This window comes from Vulpes lagopus, chromosome 3 (assembly GCF_018345385.1).
Source record: "Vulpes lagopus strain Blue_001 chromosome 3, ASM1834538v1, whole genome shotgun sequence".
Classification (NCBI taxonomy): Eukaryota; Metazoa; Chordata; class Mammalia; order Carnivora; family Canidae; genus Vulpes; species Vulpes lagopus.
Window position 1 is genome coordinate 144,820,453 of NC_054826.1, and position 24,959 is coordinate 144,845,411.

Here is a 24,959-nt window from a genome sequence, read left to right on the forward strand (position 1 = left end):
GTCAGACTTGTGTTTCTCTGGACCTTCTCTGGACCTTATTATCTAAGATTGAGTATTTTACTTAATTTTCTCAAGCCCCAGTTTTCTCAAGTGTAAAAAGGTGCTAATATGTATACGATAGGTTTATTGTAAAGAAATGACTAAGATCATATAGAGAGCCCCTGGCATAATCCTGGCACAAAATAAAGGCTTAATATAAAGAAAACATGTTATTATTAATATCATCTTGCTATTAACCACTGCTGTATACTGCCCTAATTATTCTTTACCACTATATAATATAGGAGAGGGTCAGAATAAAATGGTCTAAAGACCAAGGATAGAAATATTAGTTACAAGGAATGGCTGAACTAGTTAGATGGAGTATAAAGACAGGCTGACTAGGATGAACAGTGAGCCAAAGGCAGTTGAGAAATTTAGACATCCAGAATTAAGCAAAAAACTTTACTATATGACCCAAGGAGTCAGAGTAATAAAGTGAAATATCTGTGATTGTGATATCATTTCTTATTATTTAACGCACCTAAGTTCAGCTGTAAGATCCTTTATAGTAGTGTATTTTTCCTCTAATGATAATTGAGCCTTCTGTAGTACATCTCTCAATTCCTGAAGTTGTCTTAAAGTACTTTTTAATTCTCCATGAGCATTCTGGAGTTCAGATTCTAATGCTTCCCGTTTCTGCAAAGCTTCTGTTAGTTCAGTTTCAGTGTGGTGTTGTAATTTTTCTAATTCCTTCACTGTTGAAAGCAAAGAATAATTTTAGTTTTAAAAACATTTTATTTAACCTCAATGTGCCGGAGAGAATAATTTTAGAACTATATAAAAACCATTTATTAAAAATTTGTAAATAATTATAATTAAGAATATCGAATTCTATTCATCTACAAGAGGCTATAAAATACATATTGTCCTTTCCAATCCTACTAACCCAAATTCTCACTTTATTCTACTTTTTAAATATAAATAAACAGGCAGCTAAGCTCAGCTAACCTGTTAGCTTACCAGAATTTGTCTTCTTATCTAGTTCTGTCTTTGTCTGTTCTAAGATCATGTCTAACTGAGAGAGATGCATTACTTTATTTTCTCCATCTCGTTTTAGGTACATTATTTCTTTTTCCATTTTAGATAGGTCTTCTTTGTACTGATCCATCTCAAGTTTCACTTGCCTAATTAAAAACAAAAAATAAAACCATAAATGATAATTTGGAAACCTAAAGCCAATTGACTTTTAGTCTCTGACTAAAAAAATCTGCAAATTATATAAGGGCAAATACCAGCAAAACATCATCAGAATCTTGGGTCACCCTTGGGTCCTATTATTAAAAATGCTAAAAAATTCTAATTCTGCGCCAATTATGTACCACCAAATAGTACTGTACTACCTGGTAATATTTAACAAGGTTAGCCTTCTTTTCAATCTAACTACAGTTAGTTTGTATAAAGCTTTGTACACTGAGAACATCCATGGATAGTTGTCTGATTCATCTGGAATTTTTGTTATCTGCCACACAGAAAATAAGGAAGCCAAGCAATTAAAATATTCACCATAATGACCATACTGCTTATAGGAGAACCAAGTCAGTTCTTTGTATTCAGACCTTTATTATTTATGTTATCTTTTTTAGCTTTACAAGGAACTAGAGATTCCCAGACTAGTGCAACTTTCTTGCTTTGCAGATGAGGAAAGTGGAAGGTTTGTGAATTGTCTGGCATAAGACAAAGAAGTTAACAGTGAGAGAATCAGGTTTACTAACTTTCAGTCAGCCCTGAACTTATTCCAACATGGAAGATCCTTTATCTATAGATAACTAACACAGTGAAAGTTTTAAGTTCATTTATTGGTAATTCCAAAGTGATATTCACTAATTAAATAAGTAGTTAATGTCATCCTCAATGGTCGGTAGAATTGATGCTTCCTGAATCAACATTTTTTGTCACTGTTGTTCTTTATGTCTTTGATATTTTCTAAATTGAGTTTGCAAGCCGGAACACTGCTTTATAAATGCAACTTAGACAAATGTGAATTTGTTCAAGAGGTTTTTTTTTTTTTTTTTTTTTTTTTTTTTTTTAATTTTTATTTATGATAGTCAGAGAGAGAGAGAGAGAGAGGCAGAGACACAGGCAGAGGGAGAAGCAGGCTCCATGCACCGGGAGCCTGATGTGGGATTCGATCCCGGGTCTCCAGGATCGCGCCCTGGGCCAAAGGCAGGCGCCAAACCGCTGCGCCACCCAGGGATCCCCTGTTCAAGAGGTTTTTAATCTGATGTCCATGAGAAAACTTGAGGAAAACTATAAAACTCCTGAAACAATATGCAAAATTATGTATACACATGTTCCATGTATTGAAAATAATCCATAACTCTTTATCATGCCCTCAAATATGTTCAGTCTAAAAAGGTAAGAAGCTTATTTGATAAATGATAATTACCCTTTTACAGTTCTAAAATTCCAGATAAGTGATTTTTAGCTTGACTAATTCATTTCTTACATTACAGCAGATATAAAACATAATTAGAAAATAATACATGAAAGAGGTTGGCTTACAGTACCAAGAGACGAAAGCTTGTCAGCAAGGAAGTTGGGGGAAAATTATATTAAAAATATACAATAATTGGAAAAGGACAGTAATCTACAAACAGTAAAAAACTCCAATGTTTTGTTGAGGTGCTATTATATATCTCAGCATGGTATAATAACTGATGTATTTGTAATGAAAACCCTGAGACGACCAGAAAAATTAAAAATGACAAGAAAATATATATTTTAGAAAATTTCTACCAAAAAGGATATTTTTTGTTGTAATACAATTTCAGTACTCGATAAATTCCACACTTACTTATCAGCAATTACTCATTCTTTCTTGATGCTAGGTGAATGAGGCATTAGTATAATAAATATTTAAGGGTTTAAAATTTTTAAATTATTATATAAATAATCCAATACCAGAGATTTCCCCTTAACTTTCAAAATTTTACAACAGGCTTTAAACTCGTCAGTTTTACCAGAAATATTTCACCCTCTTATTGCAGGGTTACTGAGAGCAATCAAGTCTGAGATTGGAAATAAAGCCAAAGGAAGGATCATACAAACATACTAAACTTTTAGATGTGACAGCTGAGACTCTCTGGCCTCTTCCAATGTAAAAAAAAAAAAAAAAATTACAATGGTAATGGAGGCAGTCTGAGAAATCTAAAAAGTGCTATAGGAGCCTCAGCACTGAGAAGCCAGGATCAGGATCGTTTACATGAAGTGACATTTACATGTAGTACCAGAAGCACCTTGTAGTTGGTTGTTTTAAAGCATATCTAAACTATGCATTTCATAACCTAACTTCTTTGAATTTCACTCTCTTACTTTAAAAATAGGGAAAATAAGTAAATAAACAAACAAACAAACAAACCCATATTGTAGGGCTGTTTTGAAGAATGAGTTAATGTGTCTACCTAGCACATTGCCTGGCAAAAAGGCATTCAATAAATTAGTCTCCTTTCTTTCTATCTGAAGATATTTTAATTCTAAAACAGATCCAAGGAGATATTTTAACTGTAATACCTTTTGAGAGAGGAAAAAAAAGAGTTTTATAAATTGTAGTTCCAGAAGTGAAAGAAGCAATAATGGGACCAGAGAAACTGAAGAGCAGAGAAAACCCTGCTTCCTGAAGAGAAGATATCATGGAACTAGAGTATTCCTTTCTTATGAGGCTTAACTGTTTTGCTGATAGGCTTCTTATTAGCATTTGGGACACTTTTCCTATTATATGTGCCTATTAGCTATAATCAAGAAGAGGTTTCGTCTAGAAGTCAAAGGGTAAAGGTAAGAAGAGGAATAAGCAATTGCTTCAATTTTCTCATTGAAACAGAAAGCAAGGGATGCCTGGGTGGCTCAGTGGTTGAGCACCTGCCTTCGGCTCAGGGCATGATCCCGGAGTCCCAGGATCAAGTCCTGCATTGGGCTCCCTGCATGGAGCCTGCTTCTCCCTCTGCTTGTGTCTCTGCCTCTCTCTCTCTGTCTCTCATGAATAAATAAATTAAATATTTCAAAAAAAAAAAAAAAAACAGAAAGCAAGTTCATCAGTGAGAGCAAAGATTGGGAAGGAGCTGTTGGGAGTTTTGAAAGAAAAGGGCTAAGTATAAGAGTCTTCTACAAGTCAGTAAGGTTGTGATTGCCAGGCAGCAGGTCCCTTAAAGGGGGTCCCTTAAGGTTGAAATTATGAATTTTTATATTTTTAAAAAGACTTTGAGAGACAGATAACAAGAGAGTGATCAGGGGTGAAAGGGAGAAGGACCCTCCCTGCCCCAGGTCCTGGGATCATGACCAGAGCTGAAGGCAGATGTCTAACTAACTGGCTGAGCCACCCAGGCACCCCTGAAATTACAAATTTAAAGCAAGACTGGTCAGCATGCTCATATTTTCCTCCAGCTTCTCTAGAGATACTAGCATGGAGTAGTGTTGAGTTGGATTTTTAGTACTGTATAGAAAAAGTGAGAGAGAGGTAACAGAGTTGCAACTAGATGTAAATAATTGATTTTAATATTTGACTAGAATTTAAGCTCAGTAAAGAAATGAGACGAGGACATCAAGGAATAAGACAATGGTGGAACTGATGAATTAGAGGTCTTGGTGAGATCAAAGAATTGCTGAATTTGGGGAATTAAAGGGTATCAGGTGATAACAGAGATATAGATGCCTAATATTCAGATTACAGAAAAACTGAAGATGTTTTGAAATGACAAGGTCTAGAGCAAATCATGAGATATGATAGAACCCAAGAGGAGAGGAATTTTTTTTTTTTTTTTTTTTTATTTACGATAGTCACATAGAGAGAGAAGGAGAGGCAGAGACACAGGCAGAGGGAGAAGCAGGCTCCATGCACCGGGAGCCCGACGTGGGATTCGATCCCGGGTCTCCAGGATCGCGCCCTGGGCCAAAGGCAGGCGCAAACCGCTGCGCCACCCAGGGATCCCGAGGAGAGGAATTTTTAAAATAAGAAGCTAACATCTCAGAACAATCAGCTAACAGATATTGAAATCTTCAATAATAATGACAGGAGTGGTGTTGCAGGGAATAACAATACATCACGTGGCCTGTAGGTGTCACAACAGTGAAGGATGATATGGTCTGAAGACCAGAAGTTCAGAGTATGGTGTACTACTCCATATCTCAACCCTGTGGTACAAGACCCATGGGAAAGGGACGCCTGGGTGGCTCAGTGGTTGAGCATCTGCCTTTGCCTCAGGGCATGATCCTGGGGTCTGGGATCGAGTGCCGCACAGGGCTCCTTGCAAGGAGCCTGCTTCTCCCTCTGCTTATGTTTCTGCCTCTCTCTGTATGAGAGAGAATGAATGAATGAATGAATGAATGAATGAATGAACGAAATCTTTAAAAAAAAGAACTGTGGGAAAAATTTTTTACTTTAGAGGGCTACAGGACAAGAAGCAAGGTTCTCAGGGAAGAGTAAGGTTTCTGTTAAAGCAAGAAAAAAGAAGTAAAGAATATAGATAATGTCTCTCAGGATAGACTGTGAATTCCAGAGGACAAGTGGAAGTCTCTCAGAAGTTGGGATAAGCTGAGAGAAGGAAACAGTATATGTGGTGAGGTTTTGGGGAATTAGTATGAGAGATGACTGTTGACCTGGAAGTACACAGCTTCTTGTGGTGTCTGGCATATAAGCAAGGATAACATTATTATGTAACTATTCAATTAGACACTGGTGGTGAGGCTGTTGTGTGGGTAGACATCAGTCAATGGAAGGAAGGAGGTGTGAAGAACTGTGCGTGATCTTAGTCTTAAACACAGGGCAATCCTCTTGACCCAGTTGAAAGTTGACATCTAGAAAAGCAAGTTGCTACTCAATGCACAAAGCCCTGATCTTTACTCTTGTCAGTGGGAGAGAGGGAACCTGAGGATATGGGGTTTTAGTTCAATGCCTAAGTTAATTCTTGACTCCTGTTGGTAGCATTGTAGTTAATTATGAGTGTATAATTTCCTTTAGAGGTTTTATGTATTTATTTGAGAAAGAGGGACAGAGATAGCGACAGAGCACAAGCAGGGAGGAGAGGGAAAAGCAGGATCCCCACTGAGCAGAAAGCCCGATGCAGGGCTCAATCCCAAGATGGTGGGATCATGACCTGAGCCAAAGGAAGATGCTCAGCCAACTGAGCCACACACGTGGCCCCCACTTTGAGTGTATTAATTATGTTAGCTCTTGCTGACAAAGCAAGAGGTCTGGGGAAGCTGGGGAATGCTTTCACCTTATGGGTCCTTTCTTAACCAATTAACTAATGATTCCTGGTTTGGGCTCAACCAAATTAAGTCAGAATCCTTGGAGGTGAGACCTAGGCATCAGTACCTTTTAAAGCTCCTCAGGTAATTTTAATGTTCAGCCAAGGTTCAAAATCACTGTTGTATTCTGTTAAGCTAATCTCCTCCATAAACAATTAGACACCATGAAAGTTTTCAATGAGTACATCTTTGCCTACAACTTTTAATAGTATTCACAATTTAATATAATAGTTGCTGGGTGCCTATGAAGTGTAGGGAACTATGCTAATTGTTGTGGGAGGATCCTAAAGTAAACTAGAAATTATTTTGGCCTTAAGGAACTTTTAATACAATAGGAGGATAAAGGATGTTAACTATAATACAAAAAAAGCATAAAGGAGGATATAAAGGTATAAACAAAATGCTGTAAAAACACAGGCTGTGAAAAAATTAAATCTTTAAACAAATGCTTCACTTAACATTATATGATACTGAAATTCAGGTAACTACTGATGTTGAAATAGGAAGAAAAAGAAAAACTAACATATTCATTTTACCTGGCAGAACCAGTAAGCTCAATAACTTTTTGCCTTTTCAAATCAGCTTCACGTGTGGCTGCTTCACATTTCTCCTCCATTTTTCTCAACTTTTCAGCTGAACTTTCCCTTTGTTTTTGAAGCTCTTGTTCCAGTTTTGATACCTTATAAAACAATTTTCATTAAGTATTTTAAGTTTAGTCACAGTATAACATTCTTTGGAATAAAAATATTTATATAAATTTTAGCCTATCATTCAGTTTCCAGATTCCAGTTTTCAGTATTATAAAACTCAAAGTACAGAGTAGGAAGTAAATGTTTTGGAAATAAAAAGGCAAAACTTAACTTTGTATAAGATATTTCATTCATATACATATTTAGAAGTAGCCACATCATAACACTAAGATAAGATTTACAAGAATTGAACAAAATAATGATTAATGTTCCCCTTTTCATTATCCAAATCCATTTGAAATGTTTTCTTCTCTTGTCAAACTATGTTGCTTTCCTTATTCACAAATTCATTTATTCATGAAGACTTCTAAATTCCCAACCGCTCTCAAACATTACCACTTGTATTTGCTCCTATTATTTCGTCTGTTCTCCTACAGTGAAAGACGTATTTTTTTCCTACCATATAAGTCAAATTGCTCCTATCACTGCTCTCTCTTCTTGGCTTCTTTATATTAGCATTTAAAATATTCAAGACATTCCCATTATGAAAAACTATCCTCCCTACCTCTACCTCTCTCCAACTACCACCACCCTTTCTTTCCTCCTCTTCAAAGCCCAATTTCCCAGTTTCCTATTCTTGTTGTATCATCTTCTCACTTCTCATTCACTCCCCAAACCAAAGCAATTTAGCCATTCTACAAAACTGAGCAATGTCACTAACGACCTCCATGTTGCTAATTCCAGTGGACATTTCTCAGCCCTCATTTTACTTGATCCTGATTTCAGCAGCCCATGGCACCAATTATCATTCCTTATTTCATGAAATACTTACTTTGGCTTCTATATACCATATCTCATAGAGATCTGTCCAAGTTAATCTTCTCACCTCTTATTCTGTATTTTCTCCCTAGTTAAACTCAGACACTCCATGTTTTCAATGAACATCTACATGACTGTGCTCTTCAAGTTAATTCTGGCTAATGGCTTTAATATCCTCTCTGCTCTTCTAAAACCTCTCACTAAAGAACTGAATACAGATTATAAATTATTAATATCCACACTTCTAATCAAGTTCTAAGAATAAAATTAAAATAGAACCCAGGTAAACACTAAAGAGAACCATCTGCGTTTTAAAATAGCACACTCATAAAGCAGAAAGAATCTAAAAATGAGTAATAATCTGAAAGGATCTAACATGGAATCTATGCATACTGGGAAATAAATGAAAGGCAGAAAGAGAATTCTGTATACACTGGAATATTTACTCCAAATACTAGAGAAATTTTGAGATAGAAACTTCTTGGGCAGCCCAGGTGGCTCGGCGGTTTAGCGCTGCCTTCAGCCCAGGACCTGATACTGGAGACCCGGGATCAAGTCCCACATTAGGCTCCCGCATGGAGCCTGCTTCTCCTTCTGCCTGTGTCTCTGCCTCTTTCTCTCTCTATATGTCTCTTGTGAATAAATAAAATTTAAAAAATAAACAAAAACTTCTTTAGACCCTCGAAGAAATTAAAGAACATACAAAAATCTCTTAAAGATCACAAAGAAAAAAAATTATCAAATGAGTATACAAATGAATTGGTAGATTTATGGGGGGAAAAAAGAGACGAAAACCATAATATCATTACTGAAATGAAAACAACTTCAGAAGGAACAAGAATTTTAATCAATTCTGAAAACCAGAGTCAACAACAAGGGACTTAGGAAGTGGGAATCAAGTGCAGAAGAGATGAAGAAATGCTTCTGGATGAAGCTGAACAGTAGGCATAGCAAACAATAGGTCTAGACTTTAACAAAGGGATGGAATGCCACAGAACAGCTGTCTCTTAAAAAAAGAAAACAGGGAACACCTGCTTCATATTTCTGAATGTATTGAGAGATTCTTTAGTTCCACTGGAGAGGCTGAAGATGAATTTAGAATATATAAATAAAAAGTCATCCAAATTACAAAAAGGTAAGGTGTTGTGAGATTATAGGGGATGTTTTTTAATTTTATACATTTTTATAAAGTTTGAAAAAGAAAAAACAAAACAAAAAATATGAAATAGCTGTCCAAAGAATTCAGATGAACTGGTAATGAATGAAAGAGAAAAGATTCAACTCTAGTATAAAATTCCTAAGATTCTTTCATTGTAGTTATAATTTAGTTTTAGAAATAGTTTCCTCGGCAGCCCTGGTGGCTCAGCGGTTTAGCACCTGCCTTCGGCCTAGGGTCTGATCCTGAAGACCTCGGATCGAGTCCCATGTCCGGCTCCCTGCATGGATCCTGGTTCTCCTTCTGCCTGTGTCTCTGCCTCTCTCTCTCTTTCTGTGTCTCTCATGAATAAATAAATTAAATATTAAAAAAAAGAAATAGTTTCCTTTGGAATTTTTCTTGTAGTACACTGCTTTAGCATTTCTTTGGGGTTATCACACATCCTGATCCAAAAACATGATTGAATGAAGAAGTCTAAATTATAACTATGTTCCATAGATGATAAAAATGTGCCCATAGCATTAGAGATGTAGGTTAGAATACACAAAAATAGAATTTCACCTATTTTTCAATGTTAAAATAGAATATTTCTTAGACTAGGAAATCTTTTCAGGTAAACAGCAATTAATAACAAAATATTTATTACTGATTTTTAAAATTTCTATTTCATACAAGTGAAACTATTTTGACCAATAATATATACCTGTTTTTCAAGTTTAGTTTGAATGTCTTCTAGCTCTCCATTTCTAATTGTTTCTTGTTGTAACATTTGCTGCTGTTGCTGAAGAGTATGCTGTAGAATAACATTCTGCTCAGCAGTCTCTTGAAGACTGTGATTTTTTATCTTTAGTTCTTTCTGTAAGCAGTATACCTAACAAATATATAAATTTCTCATTAAAATGACATTTCAAATAAAAAGCCGTAAAATGTCAAAGCAGTCTTCCTTCTTACCTTCACATGTCATGTGGGATAATTGTATTTATGGCTATAGTTTGTTACATGGAAGGGCAGGTTCATTTTTCTGATGGGAGGATACGTTAGAAGGGTCTGTTTATACGACTGACTCTTGGATGGTGTCTGGAAATGTGGCTTCTGAAACATTCCCTAAGTGATGAGATTGTTTTGGCTTATGGCACTGAATCACACTTTCCTTCTGGGAGTTTCTAATTTTGATACTTGTCCTAGGTGACTAGCCCCCAGTAAAAATCCTGAACTTTGAGTCATAAACAAACTTCTTTGGGTAGAAACACTGCACACACGTTGCCACATTTCACTGTTAGAGAAAGAAGCATGTTTTATGTGACTCCTCTCAGAGAAGGGAGAGAACCCAGGAAGCCATGGATTTCTCCACGCTACATATAATGAAACTTTCTCCTTACTGAAAATAAACTATAGGCATATAAGGACTGCATAAATGTTAGGTGCTATTTATTATATTATTGTTGTAACTATTGCTGCTGTTTATAAAATGGTATCTCAGTAAATCATGCAAATATTCACGATCCAAAAAACACACAAAGGAGGGGCACCTGGCTAGCTCAATGGTTGAATGTCTGCCTTTGGTTCAGGTCATGACCCCAGGGATCAAGTCCCACATTGGGCTCCCTGCAGGGAACCTGCTTCTCCCTCTGCCTATGTCTCCGCCTCTCTCTCTGTATCGCTTATGAATAAATAAAACCTTAAAAACAAAAACAAAACACATAAAGGAATGACAATATCAACTAAGAAACTGTATTCATTCACTCCACATATTTAAGGCTTGAATATGCTGGTCCTCAAAATTGCTTTAAAAGATACCTTTAAAATTATCTGGAAGTATCTACTAAGAAGGAAAAAAATTCCCTTTGTCCTAATAATCCAAATCCAATAAATCTGCCAAAAGAAATTATGTTAAAATGAAATTAATAATGCAGCATAATTTAATATTTATTTTGTAATATTCTTTACCTGCTCCCAAAAGAGGAAAAGTTTAATAAATGATGATATATCAATCTGATTTAAAATGATGCAACCACTTAAAATCATAATTTAAAAGACAGGAGCAAATACAATATTTACAAAATGAAATTAAGGGGGAAAACCCCCCAGAATTACATTTCACTAACATAATTATGAAAAACAGGCAGGCACATAGACTACTGAAAACTTAAGTATTAGAAAGTGGATTGTAGGTAAATCTTTAAAAAATTTCTTATTTTTGCTTACATAACAACTTTTAACATGAAGGAAAATAAAAGCCTTTCTTTTAAAGCAAAAAAAATCTTTCCCATAAGTATTCCAGAAGAAAGAATTTTTAAACTGCTAGAAAATAGTAGAAGAGAACTCTGACTTGGTCCTTTCTTCTAATTATCCAGTATCTCAATAATTCATCTCAATAGAGAAAGTTGAATTTCTAAATCTAATTCTCAATCCTTTAGACAACCAGAAGGAGCAAAAACAAAATGAAAAAACTTGAGGCATTTTATACTTCTAAATCTAAAACAATATTCTAAGTGTTAATCATTTTATATTAGAATTACTCTCTAAATAATTTCATCTTCTGATTCCCTAGAAATAGATAAAAGAATCAGAATTTAAGGTGTCATATTTTGTGTTGCACTGAATTAATGTTTGTTATAAACAAACACCTAGGTGGCTCAGTGGTTGAGCGTCTGCCTTTGGTTCAGGGCATGATCCCACAGTCCTGGGATTGAGTCCCACATCGGGCTCTGTGCATGGAGCCTGCTGCTCCCTCTGCCTGTGTCTGCCTCTCTCTGTTTCTTTCATGAATAAATAAAACCTTAAAAAAAAACAAAGAATATAAAATTAGAATTTATATTTTAATGTACAGATTTTATATATTTATCTGACAGACAGATTACAAGTGGGAGGGAGGGGCAGAGGGAGAAGCAGACTCTCCTCTGAGCAGGGAGCCACTATGGGGTTCCATCCCAGGACCCAGCCGGGGATCATGACCTGAGCCAAAGGCAGACATTAACTGACTGAGTCACCCACATGCCCCTTAATGGAAAGTTTTTTTTATTAGCTACATTAAGATGTACTTTTAAAGAATATTTAAAAAGAAATCTCAAAAAGAAATCATGTGAAAAATATGCTATTTACAAAAGTGCTAATTTACCTCTTCAGATTTCTTCTTTAGCTGCTTTTCAAACTTTTCCTTATTTCCTTCTAATTGATTCAAATGCAAGGCAAGTTCTTCCTTACAAATTTCCAGTGCTGAATCTAGTTGTCTGACCTAAGCAGGAAAAAAGTAAAAAAAGAAAAATCAATTCATAGTAATGAGTGCTTATTACATATTCAATATTTTACAGGTTTATGTTACCTAAATGCTTCAAACAGTGAATACTCAGCCCAACTTAGGGTACAAAATGGTATTATAGAAAAGATTTATTTAGAAAACAAATTTTTCATTGCAAATTAGGAGATCATAGATTGAAGTCCTGAAGAATAAACAGAACATGAACAAGTGAAGAAGGGCATTCTGGGGAGAGGGAGTAAGTCCAGAGACAAGACAATGTGAAAGGAATGGTGTGAAGTTGGCAATTTAGGGTATGAAGAGTATCAGTTTATAGGAGATGGGTATTTGGGAGATTCGATTGGAAAGACATACTGGGGCCAACTGTCAAGAACCTGTAGACCAAATGCCCTAAAACATTTACCTAAAATGGTAAGCAATATATAAGCCTATTCCTTAAGTTCCCTTGATCAAGGAAAAAAGCACTGGTGTACTATGCTAATAATTCTATGGAGTAAATATTCTAAGTATGATGAAGTCACTAAGAAAATGAAAATGTTTCTGTAAGCTGGAAAAAAAACTTAGGAGGCTGCATTTGTTTTGAATCAATGAAAATATTTTCAGAAAGGCAGCACTGTAACTTGGTTCATAGCTGCAAATGCTTTACACTGTAACCTTAATATTAAAGAGCAAATGAGCAAAGAGCAACCCAAATTCAGTAGCTTTTTTTTCCACAAAAATTAGTTCAAGGGCCAAAATTTGCACATGTGATCCATATCCCACCTGTCAATAAGATGCCTGTCTTGCTCCTTTCTTACTATAATTTTGAGCTTTTCGGGAGTGTTTTTTCCCCCCTTAAAGCAAGCATTCTTTTACATCTTGAAGGTGTAAAAGAAATCTCAAGATGAGAAAAAGAGAAAAATGCTCCCTCTTGCAGATACTATTTATTCTATATCATAAAATTATTCTTGCAACTCATTTCTAAATAGACAATCTTGAAAGACAATTTTTGAAGACAGTCCCTCTAGCCTGTGAGTATAACCATTAACAGCTAAAGAGTTGGTAATTTTGAATTACTATCCTTGCTAATAAATTATTGCCCTAGTATAATAATTTTTAAATTAATGTTTGTTTTATGAAAGGTATAAATACTTAAGAGTTTTCTTTCTTTTTTCTGAGATTTTTGTTGTTTTGAGTTTCCTTTGTGAAGTGTGAGAATGAGCACTGGCACTTGTATCATGCCCGCACACAGAGAAGAAATAAAATCTGGGGACTGTCAGAATACCACACCTGATAATTAATAATATAAAGACTAATTCAGGCAATATTTATCACTAGTTATTAAAATTACTGGTTATAGGTTGTTGAGGAGTGGGGCATTCACATGGCCTGAAAGAATCACTGCACATTTTATTAATTATAAAGGAAAAAAATGTGCCCTTCACATAGTGAGATCTGGCAGCAATCAGCTTAAATAAAGTGCCAATACTGGCAATGCCAGTAATGGGGTGGTTTGACATGTGCTTCCTGATGGGAAGCAGAAGAACACAGTATAACTCATGGGATATTCTAGTTGACCCAGACTTTTCAGAAGATTCAAGAAGAATAGGATAATAGAGAGTGAGCTTAGGGAAACCTAAAGTGCCAAAATCAACATGTAAGTATAACTGAATCCTAGGCTGGAAAAAGAACAAGAAAAATCTAAAGTAGTGTTTTTAAAGGTTTTAATGAGCATACAAGTCAGCTGGGCACCCTACTGAAATATAGATTGTGAATCAGTTAGAAGGACAAGGAATAGGATGATATACGACAGGAGACATGGGCTCAAAATATAAGGAGACACTCACTCTCAGGGTCATGCCAAGTGCCAACATTACACTTATATGACCCTGAGAGTAAGCATCTCCCTAAATTTTGCATCAGAAGTAATTCACTTCCTTTGCCTTAGTCCCAATTCTGGTAGCCCTGGGTTACAACCGAAATTCCACAAGTCAAACAAATTCCTAAGTGATGTTGATGTTGCTAGTCCACAGATAATGCTTTGAGTAACAAGGCTACAGAACGACTTTAAATAATTGGAAAAATTTCAGTACGGACTGTGTGTTGAATGATGTCACTGAATTAATTTTTACTTTCTCAGGTATGTAGAGTGGTATAGTCACATAGGAGAAAGTTTCTGTCCCCAGGAGATGCAAGTTTAAATATTGAAGGTATAGGGGCAGCCCCGGTGGTTCAGTGGTGCTGCGCCACCTTCAGCCCAGGGCCTGATCCTGGAGTCCTGGGATCGAGTCCCACGTCAGGCTCCCTGCATGGAGCCTGCTTCTGCCTCTGCCTGTGTCTCTGCCTCTCTCTCTCTCTTTCTCTCTCTCTCTGTCTCAAATAAATAAATAATTAATCTTTAAAAACAAAAAATAAAAGTCCCTTTAAAAAAATATTGAAGGTGTAAAGGGTTATGACATCTGCAACCCTCTCTCAGGTGGTCTGGCAAAAAGGAAATGTGTTTATATGAGACTGGGTAGAAGCCTGCAAAGTGGGTATGTGCATACATGTGTATAGGGAGATATGAAATGAATGTAGCCACAGTTTAACAGCAAATCTAGTAAAGGGTACACAAATGTTCTCTATACTTTCTATTTTTTTGTAGGTTTGGAATTTTTCAAAATAAAATTTAAGTAAAATTAATAAACCAATTTAAAAAATAGTAAAAACCATTTACTACTCTGTTGAATTTATTATTTGAACAAGGGGTTTGAGAGTCTATATCTCATATGGATAAGCATCATTCACCTCATACCATTATAAATATACATGTATACATATGGACATGAATGAATAGAAATGAAAATAAAGACATTGCTTTGTTGAACCAAAGAATTTCCTCAGAAGTATAGTATGGGGGTAACCAGGTGTGGGCTCTAACCTACCTACCTTCAACAAAAGCAGCTAGGTTCTTTTTAAATTTTTTTCCACTTACAACTTTCTTTGGGAAAAGAAAAAAAATCCAGAGTGGACATAAAAACAAAACAAAACAAAAGAAAATAAGTAAACAAAACTCTAAATCTAATAAGCTACTTTCTCAATATTCTATTTAACAACATGTAACATAACTGCTTTAATTTATTAGTTTCTTGTTCAGAATTTTCCCATCAATCTTCTACTTCTCATTAATCATACTTTCATAAGTGATACAACTTTAAATTGATTCTTAGAAATCTTTTTTTTTTAATTTTTTAATTTATTTATGATAGTCACACAGAGAGAGAGAGGGAGGCAGAGACATAGGCAGAGGGAGAAGCAGGCTCCATGCACTGGGAGCCCGACGTGGGACTCGATCCCGGGTCTCCAGGATCGCGCCCTGGGCCAAAGGCAGGCGCTAAACCGCTGCGCCACCCAGGGATCCCAGAAATCTCTTGCAGATAGAAAATTAATAATTTTTGTGACTTCATTAGTTTTATTTGTACTTCCTTTGTTAATGGTTGTATTGACTGCATTTTTCAAGAATTTGTCGATTGTGGGATGCCTGGATGGCTCAGCGGTTGAGCATCTGCCTGTGGCTTGGGGCGTGATCCTGGAGTCCCGGGATGGAATCCTACTTCAGGCTTCCTGCATGGAGCCTGCTTCTCCCCCTGCCTATGTCTCTGCCTCTCTCATGAATAAATAAATAAAATCTTAAAAAAAAAAAAAAAGAATTTGTCGATTGTAAGAATATACCAATTTTTTAAAGACTTTATTCATGAGAGACACGGGGGGGGGGGGGGGGCAGAGACACAGGCAGAGGGAGAAGCAGGCTCCATGCAGAGAGCCCAATATGGGACTCGATCCCAAGACTCCAGGATCATGCCCTGGGCTGAAGGCAGCACTAAATCGCTGAGCCACCAGGCTGCCCTTTGGTTATTTTTAAAGAATTCATTACTTTTAAGGCAAAGAACAAACAGAGGTACGTAGAGGGACATAGCCAAAAGTCAACAAGGGAAAGTGGTAATCACACAATCAAGAAGAAACTAGATTTGAAACTTCCAATTTTGTTGCTATAAATATCCAGTATGTTAAGTTTAATATAGCTTGAGTCATAGGAATGTTGCTTCTATATTTCTTCCTCATTTTGGTATTTGCCCCAGTATTAGAGCTATTAAGGGAATAAAATCCAATAACATAATTTATTCTTACTGATATTAATATCTGGTTATTAATATATAAAAATAAACTACTAGATGGATTATATAATTTAATAAAAAACAGGAGTTAAATAGCAACATTGATTTTATTTAATGAAATTATTTTATGCCTACAACTTTTATGATTTTTTCATGTTAATGATCTTAGAGACTATTTTTACATGAGGAAATGAATTGACATGGCGTTAAATGTTAAGTTTTGGAGAGTACTATACAAAGTTATGGATAAAGATATAATTGTGTTTACACAGCCATATTTGGTAACAAAATGGATTAAATACAGAGTACTAGGCAAAAATAACACTGAATTTTTAAAATATTCTTTATATTCAATCCATATATCACAGAATAAAGATAACAGCAACTTTGGACCTGTTTTTAACACTAAAAATACAAGGAAGAAATATCAAATATAAATACTTATTAAACTCTCAGTAACTGAGTATGTGCTGAGCATTACATGTATCTCATTTCATCTATTATTCCTACTGACCCTTCTCCAGAGTATTATAATCTGTATTTTAGAGATGAAAAGTTGAAATTCAGAGAGCTTAAATAACCTAGCCATCGTTAACTAATAAGCACTGTGAAGTCAGAATGGAAACCCAAGGCAACTTAGCTCCAAAACCCATTTTTTAAACCACTAAGACAGAGTAATTACAAAACTGTATTTTATCTGGAAATTTTTATTTCATCCCCTAATTAATCTTATAGCAGAACTGGTAAAAAGATGCAAAACTCGACTGCTTATATATTCCTCTCCCTTCACTTCCTCTGTTAATTCTTTACTGATAAGTAGCTACGCTTAAAAACACATTTTTTGTTAAAAAAAGAAACCTTTCTTAAGGCAAAAAACAAAAAAACAAAAAATAGGGTAAACAATCAACAAACCAGATTACCAAAAATCAAATAATTAAGATCATAATTCACATTGAAGAAAATATATTTACAGAAACTAAATTCACTCACTCAGGTAAAATCTTTACCTGCAAATTGTTATCTAAATAATTCTTACAATTTATAGAGAAAAGTATAAAAGCTACAGAATGTCCCTATTAAGAAAAAAGTTTTTAAAAATTAGCGTACTAGCCTTGATTGTTTCTTCAGATACTTGGTTCTGTAATGTTCTCAAAGCTTCATCTTTTTTCATGTTTTCCTTTTCCATCTCCTAAAAACACACAGATTGGTAGCAAAACTATGAGTATATGTATAAATATTCTAATTTTAGCATTACTAATGGGCTGCTAAACAATTGATTTAATTAGAATTGAAGGTAGGTTACAGAAACATAAATGATTAGTCAGCTTTAAACAGCAGTTTTACAAAAGTGATTTTACCCCTTTGTTTTCTGTCAAGAGTCGGTCTAGTGATTCAAGATGATGCTGTTTACATATTATATCTTGCTGCAAAATGGACATAGTCTTTTCTTGTTCTTTAAACTGTTGGTCTTTCTTCTCTAGTTGAGATTCAAGCTAAACATATAAACACAATTTATTAACTTTCATATAATTTTTTAAAAATCATGAAACATTTTAAATAGAAGATAAAAACACATGATCCAACTACAGTTGACTCTTGAGCAATGCAGAGTTTAGGAGGGGCTGACCCTTTTGCAGTTGAAAATCTGTGTACAACTTTTGACTACACAAAAATTTAACTCCTGAGAGCCTACTCTTGACCAAAGCCTTACCAATAACAGAAACACATACTGATTGTGTGTGTTGATTAACACATATTTTGTATGTTACATGTATCATATTCTTATAATAAGCTAGATGAAAAGATGTTATTAATAAAATCATAAGGAAAATACATTTATAGTACTGCTGCAAAAAATCCACAAATAAGTGGATCCATGCAGTTCAAATTCAAGTTGTTCAAGAGGCAACTGTATATGCTGTCTACAAGAGACTCACCTGAGATCCAAAGACACAAACATGTTGAAAGTGAAAGAAGAGAAAAAGATATTCCATGCAAATAGTAACCAAAAGAGAGCAGGGATACCTACACAAATATCAGATAAAACACTTTAAATCAAAAAAGGTGGTAAAGACAAGGAGGACATTATTTACTAAAAAATTCTAAATAATAGTGAGATATAATAATTATAAAATTTATTCATGTAATGACAATCAAAATATACAAGGCAAAAACTGACAGAATTAAAGGGAAAAATAGTTTTACAAAAATAGTTGGAAACATCAGTACCCCACTTATAATAATGGACAGAAGACCAGACAGAAAATAAGGAAACAGATGACTTAATATAATAAACCAACTAGATCTAACAGACATATACAGAACACTCTACTCAACAGAATACACATTCTTCTCAAGTGTAAAGGGGACATTTTGCAGGATAGACCATGTTAGGCCACAAATGGAAGACTCAACACATTTAAATGGACAGATACCATTCAAAGTACCTTCTCTAACTACAACCAGATGAAATTAGAAATGACGAATGAAAGGAAAATTTTAAATTTTTTAAAGATTTTATTTATTTTTTTGACCGAGAGAGAGCGTACAAGTAGGCAGAGCAGCAGGCAGAGGGAAAGGGAGCAGCAGGCTCTCCACTGATCAGAGAGCCTGGTGCAGGGCTCGATCTCAGGCCTTGAGATCATGACCTGAGCTGAAGGCAGATACTTAACTGACTGAAGCATCCAGGTGCCCCATGAAAGGAAAATTTAAAAATTCACAAGATTGTGGCATTAATTAAACAACAGATTTTTAAACAACCAATGAATCAAAGAAGAATTCAAAGGGAAATCAGAAGATAATTAGGAGACAAATGAAAACAAAAACACAACTTACAAAAACTTAAAAAGGACACAACCAAAGTGGTGCTAAAGGGTAAATTTACAGCTATAAATGCTTACATTAAAAAACAAAAAAGATCTCGTCAATAATTTAACTTCAAAATATAAGGAACTAGAAAAAGAACAAACCAAACCCAAAGCTAGTTGAGGGAACAAAATAATAAAGATTAAAGATCAACAAAATGGAGAACAGAAAATAAAGAATATCAATGAAACAAAAAATTGGCTCTTAGAAAAAAATAAGTAAAATTGACAAATATTTAGCTGAGTAGATTAAAAAACACAGAACTCAAATTACCAAAATCAGAAATGAAAGTGGGGATTATACAAAAGAGAGTACTATGAATAATTGTATGCCCGGAAATTGAATAGCCTAGATGAAATGGACAAATTCCTAGAAATATAAAACCTACAAAAACTGTATGATGAAGAAATAGATCATCTGAATGACCTATGGCTGGTAAGATTTTAAATCAGGAATCAAAAATCTCCCAACAAAGAAAAGCCCTGAACCTGACAGCTTTGCTAGTGAATTCTACCAAACATTTAAAGAATACCAATCGTTAGGGATGCCTGGGTGGCTCAGTCAGTTGAGTGTCTGACTTGTGATTTCTGTTCAGGTCATGATCTCATGAGTCATGGGATCAAGTCCGGCATTGGGCTCTGTGCTCAGGAAGGAGTCTGCTTGAGAGTCTCTACTTCTGCCACTCCCCCCATCCCTGTCCTCTCTCTCTCAAATAGTAAAATATAAAAAACAACAACAAAACTCTTTCTCAAGCTTTTCCAAAATAAGTTAAGAGAGATCACTTCTTAACTAATTCTGAGACCAGTTTTAACCTGATACCAAAACCAGACAAAGACACTAATGGAAAACTATAGATCAATATCCCTTATGAACATTAATGCCAAATGAATATAATATTGATAATTCAAACTTAGCAGCGTGGTAAAAGGATTGTACACTATGATCAAGTAGGATTTATTCCTGTAATGCAAGGGTGGTTCAATATGTAAAAATCAATCAATGTAATATGCCATATCAACAGAATGAAAGAAAAAAAAAAAAACACATGATCATCTCAATTGAAGAAAACCTGACAAAATTCAACACCTTTTCATGATAAAAAACACTCAACAAACTAGGAATAAAAGAAAATTACCTTAACATAATAAAAGCCATATATGGAAAACCCACAGCTAACATCCTACTCAAAATGGTGGAAGACTGAAAGCTCCTCCTCTAAGATCAAGCACAAAACAAGGATGCTTTCTCTCACTTCTATTCAGTACTAGAAGTTCTAGCCTGAGCAATCAGTGTCCATCAACAGATAAATAGATAAGCAAAACGTGGAATATACAGACAACAGAATATCGCTCATTCTTATAAAGGAAGTAAATACTGCAATATTTCATAATATGGATGAACTTCGAGGACATTATGCTAACTGAATTAAGCCAGTCACAAAAAGACAAATACTATATGATTCTACTTACATGAGGTACTTAAGGTAGTCAAAATCATACAGACAGAAATAAGTAGAATGATGGTAGCTAGGGGATGGGGGGAGGAGATAATAGGAGGTATTGTTTAACACGTACAGAGTTTCAGTTCTGATATATATTCCACAGGTCCCTAGGCTCTGTTCTTTTTGCCAAATCTTTTTTCTCTCTGTTGCTCACATTGAGTAATGTTATTGCTCTATATTTCAAGCTCATAGTTTTTTTCTCTTATTAGTTCCATTCTATATTAAATCCACCCAAATAATCTGTTTTTTACTTAGTCTTATGTTTTTGGTCTCACACATTCTTCATTACCTTGTTTTTACTCTTTTAAACAAAAAACACTTCTACTCTCAATCCTCAAGCAATTAATATCTCTAGTGGAAAAGAGTCTACAAAATCACTCTTACTTTTTTTTAAAATCTTTTTTTTTTAATTTTTTTTTATTTTTTATGATAGTCACAGAGAGAGAGAGAGAGAGGCAGAGACATAGGCAGAGGGAGAAGCAGGCTCCAAGCACCGGGAGCCCAATGTGGGATTCGATCCCAGGTCTCCAGGATCGCGCCCTGGGCCAAAGGCAGGCGCCAAACCACTGCGCCACCCAGGGATCCCTCACTCTTACTTTAATAATGTCAAAAATAATTATTAAACTGAAAGGGCAAGAGTCAAAAAAAAAAAGAAGAAGAAGAAGAAATGGCAAGAGTATTATTTAAGAAAGCATTGTAAAATGATCCAGAAGTAATGGGATGCTAATTATAGTACTGGCTACTTTTCTATGTCTTTGTTTCCTTCTTATCTATTAAAAAAAGAAAGTGAGCTAGTAACGTTTAAGGTTCTTTTCAGCATTCATATTCTAAATATACATTGTATCTACTTGGAGAAACACAGTATCTTTTCTGCTATATACTTAACTCTTTATTTTGTTTCAAGTTTTTATTTAAATTCTAGTTAGTTATAGTGTAATATTGGTTTCAGGAATAGAATTTAGTGACTCCTCACTTACATATAACATCCAGTGCTTATCACAACAAGTGTTCTCCTTAATAGCCATCACCTATTTAGCCTAGCCCCCACCTACTACCCTCCATTAACCCTCAATTTGTTCTCTATAGTTAATAGTCTCTTATGATTTGCCTCCCTCTTCCTCCCCTTCCTTATGTTCATCTATTTTGTTTCTTACATTCCACATATTAGTGAAATCATATGGTATTTGTTTTTCTCTGACTTATTTCTCTTAGCATAATATACTTTACCAGCTATTTGCAACAGCCACTCTGGGAAATAGTATAGAGGTTCCCCAAAAAGTTAAAAATAGTACTACCCTATGACCCAGGAATTGCACTAATAATTTATTTACCTAAAGGATACAAAAATACTGATTTAAAAGGGCAAATACACCTCGATATTTATAGCAGTACTTAACAAAAGTCAAATTCTGTAAAGGGCCCAAATGTCCATCAACTGATGGATACACACACACACACACACACACACACACACACACACACAATGGAGTATTATTCAGCCACAGAAAAGAAAAACATAATATCTTACTCTTTCAATCTGCTTTTCCATTTCTTTATGCTGTTCAAGATGAATTTTCTTGGCCTTTTCAAAAGCTAAACAAATTTTCTCATGTTCTGTATTGATATTAGTTTCTAGACTTCTTATCTTTTCATTCTTTTCCTAGAAATACAAAAACACTTTAATGTCTCTGCCTCTCCCTCTTTGTGTCACTCATGAATAAATAAAATAAATAAAACAAAACAAAACAAAACAAAAAACAAATAAAATAAAATAAAAGGGACATCTGGGTGGCTCAGCGCTTGAGCACCTGCCTTCAGCTCAGGGCATGATCCTGGAGTCTCAGGATCGAGTCCCACATCAGGCTCCCTGCATGGAGCCTGCTTCTCCCTCTGCTTGTGTCTCTGCCTCTCCCTCTCTGTGTCTCTCATGAATAAATAAACAAAATCTTAAAAAAAAAAACACTTTAAAAGAATATAATTAAGAACTAGTTTTACATAAAAGAATATAAGTAAAGCATTAAATTTGTCATATTCTATTTTTTGAAGACTCACAGTACTGTATAAAACTTCAAAAATATTTAAACATTTATTGAAAAGATAAAATTATTTTTAAAAACTATATCAAAATGAAAAAAATTTAACTATTTTAATAAGTGGCTGGGGTGCCTGAGTGGCTCAGTGAGTTAAGTGTCTGCCTTAGGCTCAGGTTATGATCTCAGGATCCTGGGATTGAGCCCTGTATTGGGCTCCCTGCTCAGCAGAGAGTCCATTCTCCCTCGCCTTCTGCCCCTTACCTTGCCAGTATTCTTTCTCTCTCTGAAATAAATAAATAAAACCTTAAAAAAAAAGATTTACTATTTTAAAATACAAGCATATCAAAGAAATATACTATTTCCTTCAATTCTACTAGAATAAAAAAAAGAAATTACAGGTAACAACTTGCCATATAAGCCTATAAACTTAAAAATGCTGAAACAAGAAAATGAATTCAAAAAAGTTTAGTAGAATTTATAGTTTTCTATTGGGTATAATGTATGACAATGATTATAAAACATGCTGTCACAAATCAAGTGCCTTAAAGTCACAGTGAATTTGTAGCCAAACAGTAATTTTTACCATAAGCTCCTGTTCTAGCTCTGCGTTTTTTGCAGCAATAGAGGAATAAGCAACAATTTTTTCTTCCAGCTGTTTTTCGAGAGTTAAAAGTTGAGAACATTTCTTTGTCATCTGAAAACACATTGTAATAAATAATCAGTTTTTAAAAATAAATGACAATTTAGAAGAAAAATAGTGAGTGAAGACTGGGTATATGACAGATTGTTCTAGCTATGTAATACATAAATAGTTTAATTCTGACCCCATGTCCAAATAGGACTTCATCCTAACTCATTTCTTAACAGTAGCTGTTAAAGACTGACATTAGTATAATAAAATGTTAACAATAGCTATTTCTAGTATAATTATTAATAGATTTTGTTCTTTGTCCTTTCTGTATTTTCAACAAAACTGTGCTAATTTTGTATTTAAAAAGTTATTAATCTCAGTACTAGATTATTTTTAAGTAAGCTATTGCCTATAATTTAGATTTAGACTAAATCTCTTTTTCTAGTACTTACATAATGTAAGTAATCCCACAGATCTTTTCCTCAGTCTAGGCTACAGATTTTACAATGAGAAATCAGACATTTTAAAAGTACTCCCATAGATGGCATCAGCCTCAGTTTAAAGTGTGAGTATAACATATACACAAGTGGTCCTGGTCTATAATTACCTGAAAAGGTGTCCTTGTTCTGTTCTCAATAGAAATGAGAATCAGATATTCACAAAACACACATTATGCAATTTTCAAAATGTAATCCAAGCATATCAAATTTATATGCAGTTGTTCACAAATTCAGATTCCTGAACATGACTCCATACCTACTGAATCAGAATCACTAGAACAGTACCCAGAAATCCACATTATTTAATAGGCTTCTCAGCTGGTTCTGCTGTTAGCTAACATTCAAAATCCTCTATTATCACTCCTTTTTTTCCCCAATGACATAATCCAAATTCTTTACTTGTAAATGTTTTTTTTTTTTGTAAATGTGTTTTAGCCATATTAACTTATACTTAGAAGAAATAATAGACCACAATACATTACAAGTTCTATCATATATGAGACCTGTTAGCCACTAGAGAGTAATTTCTTACTTTTAACATAGATTACAACCCAAAGGTTTCCAAATATAATTTTAAGAGAATTTATAAATGATGTGGTACCATTAATTTTTTTTAATGTATAAATCTGGACTTAACACATACAACTTTTACAAAACTCTATAATATCTTTTTTGTCTCCAAAGTTAGTACATATGAACAGCTCATTCAAGCTTACTTCACTTTCCAGTTTGCTAGAGCTTGAAGCTTTCTCTAGCAGCTCCTCTTGTATCAGCTGAAACTGACTAGTTCTGTGAGCCATATTAACCTTCAAATCAGAATTCTCAGCTTCTATTTGTATCAACTTAGTACGTAGTTCTTCTATTCCAGAAGCAAGTCTTTGCCTTTCTTTTTCATATTGCTTGCTCACAGTATGTTGACGGTCTTTTATTCTTTCTGCTAACAAACATAAAAGGAAAATTAGTCTGTATAAAAACTTAAAGAATAAAAACCTATTCAATGTTGAAAGATTTAATCATAAATAATTTCTCATCTGAAGAATTCTAAAAGAAATGGAGAATGAGACATACATTAAGGAAAATATAATGAAGGAACA

General features: G+C 34.6%; 1 protein-coding gene across 13 annotated transcripts in view; it reads right to left on the reverse strand.

Moving 5' to 3' along the window:
- CCDC18 (coiled-coil domain containing 18) overlaps positions 1–24,959 on the reverse strand; it is a 119,418-nt gene that overhangs the window by 59,270 nt on the left and 35,189 nt on the right. For 10 of the 13 annotated variants that reach the window (XM_041747358.1, XM_041747361.1, XM_041747360.1 and 7 more), the window contains 10 exons: positions 24,582–24,802; positions 23,318–23,428; positions 22,230–22,361; positions 17,694–17,828; positions 17,447–17,524; positions 12,065–12,181; positions 9,650–9,817; positions 6,819–6,961; positions 1,003–1,166; positions 524–737 (listed from right to left, as the gene is read on the reverse strand). In XM_041747358.1, coding sequence (XP_041603292.1) covers positions 524–737; positions 1,003–1,166; positions 6,819–6,961; positions 9,650–9,817; positions 12,065–12,181; positions 17,447–17,524; positions 17,694–17,828; positions 22,230–22,361; positions 23,318–23,428; positions 24,582–24,802 — 1,483 coding nt within the window. The remainder of the gene's footprint in view (positions 1–523; positions 738–1,002; positions 1,167–6,818; positions 6,962–9,649; positions 9,818–12,064; positions 12,182–17,446; positions 17,525–17,693; positions 17,829–22,229; positions 22,362–23,317; positions 23,429–24,581; positions 24,803–24,959) is intronic. The other 3 variants (XM_041747367.1, XM_041747364.1, XM_041747357.1) reach the window with 2 other exon arrangements.